Genomic DNA, 4558 nt, shown 5'->3' with positions numbered 1-4558 from the left:
CATATTTGATTTCAACCCGTATTTAATCTCACTTGCTCAAGAATTGCCTTCTGATAGACTAGCTTCCCCCGGGCTACCATCCTTGCAGCTAAAGAGACCACATCATCATGCCTAAAGGGACCGATAGAAGAAGTCTAAATGTAGTATTTAGTAGTAGAGTGACCGTCTTCTTTATTTTTTAATTCTAACTCCTAGAGAGGGCCCCTTTCGCCCTTTCTCTTTACGCAGTTCGCCTTTCCCTTTATGGACTCTATCTCGATGCTATATCTGCATGAACGGAACACAAAACCAATTTCGGCATTCGCAAAAGGGTTAGATTTCATGTTCGACTCTTTTTTATATTTATTTTCTGAATTTTAATATATATCATAAAATATTGATCAAAATTCATATAACTTGACTCTAAAAGAGTGAATGAATGGAGTAAGAATTAAATTTGACATCTAACTTACAACCTTATACTTGCTTAGTTGCTTACTTGTGGACCAAACTCTTATGTTTAACAACATTTTATTCATGTATTCAGTACTTACACCAAATAGACAACTTTATGATAAAAGTCAAAAATCAAAGCAAAACATTTTAACTAGACTTGTAGTCCAAATCCTGATGCAAATAAATTTATTCAATTAGTGTCACAATCTCAACAACTCCCTCTGATTTGTTTAATTTCTTTGTCCCATATTTCCTAGTGATTGCGATATGAAGCAACGTGTTATAATATTTGAAAATGGACATAAAACATGAAAGCTACCATGTAGGCTGACCATATCTGAAACATCACATAACTCTACACAATAATATAATACTAATAAATACATATATGCTCCCTAGCTATACTACAACTTTCAAATTACATCAAACACAACAATAATAGAATTAATATATCTTCAATTTCCCTTTCAACGATCTGTTCTTCCATCACCTGATGATAATTTAACAACCCAATTCGCAATTGTCCTTCTCCTCCTTGAGCCAGCAGCCCTCACAGATCGTGACGGCTGCTGACGAAGATTCTGACGGATATCTCTATCAGAATTAACAAAATTATTAATCCTCTGCATCGCGAGGTCTAGTGTTTCTTTTGACATATTCGCGAAACAAACTCTGAACCAACCCGGTTCGCTGCAGTGACAAGAGGAACCAGGAGATACATTTAAACCAACATTACTAATTATTTTCTTCCATAATTCCATTTCTGCTTCAAACGTGTTCGATTTTAGCAAATCCTTCATATCCACAAAACAGAACAATCCAGCGTTACTTTCCAAACATTCAATCCCCGAATTTGCGAGACCTGAAGCGAGCATTTCCCTCCTATGTATCAATTGCTTCTTATTTTCTTTAACGTAACGTTTTATAAATTTCCTATCTCCGAGAATTTTAGACAACAGATACTGAGTTTGCGATGAAATTAGCCCAAAACTCGACATTTTTGTAGCAGCAGCTATGAGAGTTTCGTTGTTCGAATAAATCATCCCAACTCTGAAACCTGGAAGGCCGAGATCCTTCGATAGACTCGATACAATGTGAACTTGGTTCCACATTTTCGATTTTTCGAGTTTCCTATCGATTAATGCCTCCATTATGCTTATGAATTTTGGCGAATCGAATACTGTACCAGCGTATATTTCGTCGCTAACTATGTGAATATTTTTGGTCATGGCAAATGTGATTAGAATGTTTAGTTCGTTGCGTGACATTGTTGTGCCTAGTGGATTTGAAGGATTTGTGATGAATACACCCTTGACTGTTAAATTACGTTTTTGGGCTTGTTCATATGCTTCTTCAAGGGCTGATTCGGTAATTCTGAAATTATTTGAACTGTAGCAGTGTATTGGTACAATCTCAGCCCCTGTTCTCCATTTAAGATCTCTATCAAACCTGTCGTGAGAAAAAAACAAAAATCAGAGTAATGGTTTAGATATTTGTATAATTATTCAGATAATTATTTTTATAGAAGTACTATTCCCTTGGTTTCATTTTGTTTGGTTGGATTTATCTCAGAGTTTTAGAAGTTAAAAAACTTTTGAATCTAGTAATCTTAAACTAAAAATATGTTAACCAAAATGTTCTTTAATTTTATGGTCTTAACATGTTATGTAGAAATTTAGAATGAAAGAGTCCCATAAAAAGTAAAGAATTTTTTTTTCTAAAACAGACTAAACAAACAAATTGAAATAGAAAGAGTAGCATATTTATTTTAAAATCTAGAATATGGTAAATAAAAATCATTACAACATTTTAAGAAACATTGATGGTAAAAAAAAAATCTAATTATTATTTGTGTGTATAACTTAAATCCGTTGTAAATTTACTTCTTGTCCCAATTTATATGGTATTGATGATATTCGAGATTTAAACTCCTAAATTTTGATCGTGAATTTGGATACAAATGTTTTACATTTTTTTGAAGTAATAAAAATTTAAATATTTGAAAACTACGTAAAATTACTACAAATCGCAATAATTAACATTTTGAAATAAAGAAATTCTAATAAAAGAAAAACTTCATTAATTTTCAATTTCAATTGTGTCATGTAAATTGGGACCGGAGAATATTATCTAAGTGATGAAAGAGTAGTAATTGATGTTACCCTGGATAATAAGGAGTTGGAATAAGGAGAGCTTCTCCAGGTTCAGCTAAACAAAAAATGAGTATTTCATTTGCTGAAGTTGAACCAGCTGTCAGTACTAAATTCTTGGGATCAAATTTTACTTTCTTTCTTCTAATCTCAGCCATGAATGACACTAGTACCTGCAAAATAAAATGTAGCTTAAAACAACATATTTTCATATAACACCAATAATATACCAGTATGATCTCACAAGTGGGGCTCAGAATGTATACAAACATCATCCCTACCTTTTATAGGGTAGAGAAGTTTGTTAATTATTTCATACAGACGCTCGATTCGAAAGAAAAGAGAAAAGGAAGAAATTAAATTACATTCTTGAAAGCTTGCAATCCATGATAATCTTGAAAAAGTGCCAAGTCTCTAAACATGGATCCTCCATTTTCTCTAAACTGAATTACATCTTGGTTCCTTGTGAGCCATGATTCAAGAAGATCGAAAGAGAGCTGTTTCATTAATTAAAAATTAATTAGAGCCTCAAAGAAAAGAAAAAATATACTCATTATATTATATATATGTTTACTAAAAGCAAATATATATTTATTATATATATAGCTAGAAACAACAACAAAAAAATTGTGCATGCTGATTCAGATACATGAGGATCAATCAAACACTTTTTGGTTGGTCTTTTGTCAATATCACCTGAAGCAATAAAGCCAACCTTTTTGAAAACAAGACATAGTATTTAGCAAATGTAGCACATAATTTGTCATGACACCAAATTAATTAACTATACATCATTACTAACTTTATTCAATCATCAATCAATTACTCTACAATTATCATTTTTTCTTTTCTCATGATATATCATTTATCATGCATATATAATTCATAATCACACCACCCATAGTATAACGTAACGATGTATGATCATGTATATAACTTAAACTCGTGTTTTTAAGTAGTTGAGTTTAGTGTGTTGATATATAATAGTATTAATTTGGTACCTGATTTTCAGCTAGACCCATTTGAATAATACCAGAAGGATTTTGTAAAGGATCATAAGGGTTTTTCTCATATTCTTGCCATCCAATAAAATAAGAAGAATCTTGCCCATGGGATTTGCACATAGCCATTTTGGACAACATTTTTAACATTTTATGTATGAGAAGAAGAAGAAGAAGAATGAAGAGTGAGGAAGAACTTGAGAGAGAAGAAGGAGGATGAGTTATTTTGAGTAGGTATATTTGCAAATTGCAATATAATGTGGCATATATTTATAATAAGACTAAGGGTGCAAAAGAAAAAATAAATATATCCCAATGGACAATAGTCTTCTATGGTGGATGGAATTCTCATTATTACTTTTGACTAAGCTTGATCTGCGTACATTCTATCCTCTTATAAGTCGACGGTCCATATGAAACAATTCTTATATTTACAAACGTAAAAATAAGGTTCACATGCATTTTATTCTTTTTTTGAATTGATGGTCTATTAGAAACACTTTCTTTCTCACAAAGTTACAATTAAGATTTGTATACATATTCCTATTCTTTTTTGAGTTGATGATCTATCGAAAATAACTTTTCTATCTCATAAAAATAGAAATAAGAAATGTGTATTCTATTTTTTTTCAGACTCTACTTGTGAGAATACACGGAATACACGTGTAATTGTTGTTGCACTTTGACTAACGTGATCAATTTCTTTTCTTAGCTCCCAACAAAATTTCTACTGTTTTGATCAGTTTCTACATATGACAATTTAAGTGAACCAAAATTTAGTTTCACCGCTCAACCGACTTTTCTTACATTAAAATAAATACAACTGCCTAGGCCCTAGTTATATAGCTCGCTTTCCATTTTAAGTTTGAACTAATTCCTTTCACTAACATAATTTTATTTATTTAATTATGTTATTAACACTATTTTTTTATACCATATGACAATGTGACTCGATTTCAGAAGGTCTATATG

General features: G+C 31.4%; 1 protein-coding gene across 1 annotated transcript; it reads right to left on the bottom strand.

Moving 5' to 3' along the window:
• Positions 1-606: 606 nt before the first annotated feature.
• On the bottom strand, positions 607-3811 carry LOC125855503 (1-aminocyclopropane-1-carboxylate synthase 3-like). The gene is made up of 4 exons (XM_049535224.1): positions 3587-3811; positions 2951-3082; positions 2598-2758; positions 607-1884 (listed from the first exon to the last, which is right to left on the bottom strand). The coding sequence occupies exons 1-4, from the start codon at positions 3734-3736 to the stop codon at positions 903-905; spliced, it is 1425 nt and encodes a 474-aa protein (XP_049391181.1). The 5' UTR covers positions 3737-3811; the 3' UTR covers positions 607-902.
• Between the last annotated feature and the right edge of the window lie 747 nt (positions 3812-4558).

Source organism: Solanum stenotomum, chromosome 2, assembly GCF_019186545.1.
Source record: "Solanum stenotomum isolate F172 chromosome 2, ASM1918654v1, whole genome shotgun sequence".
NCBI lineage: Eukaryota > Viridiplantae > Streptophyta > Magnoliopsida > Solanales > Solanaceae > Solanum > Solanum stenotomum.
This window is presented reverse-complemented; position numbering and strand designations above follow the sequence as displayed.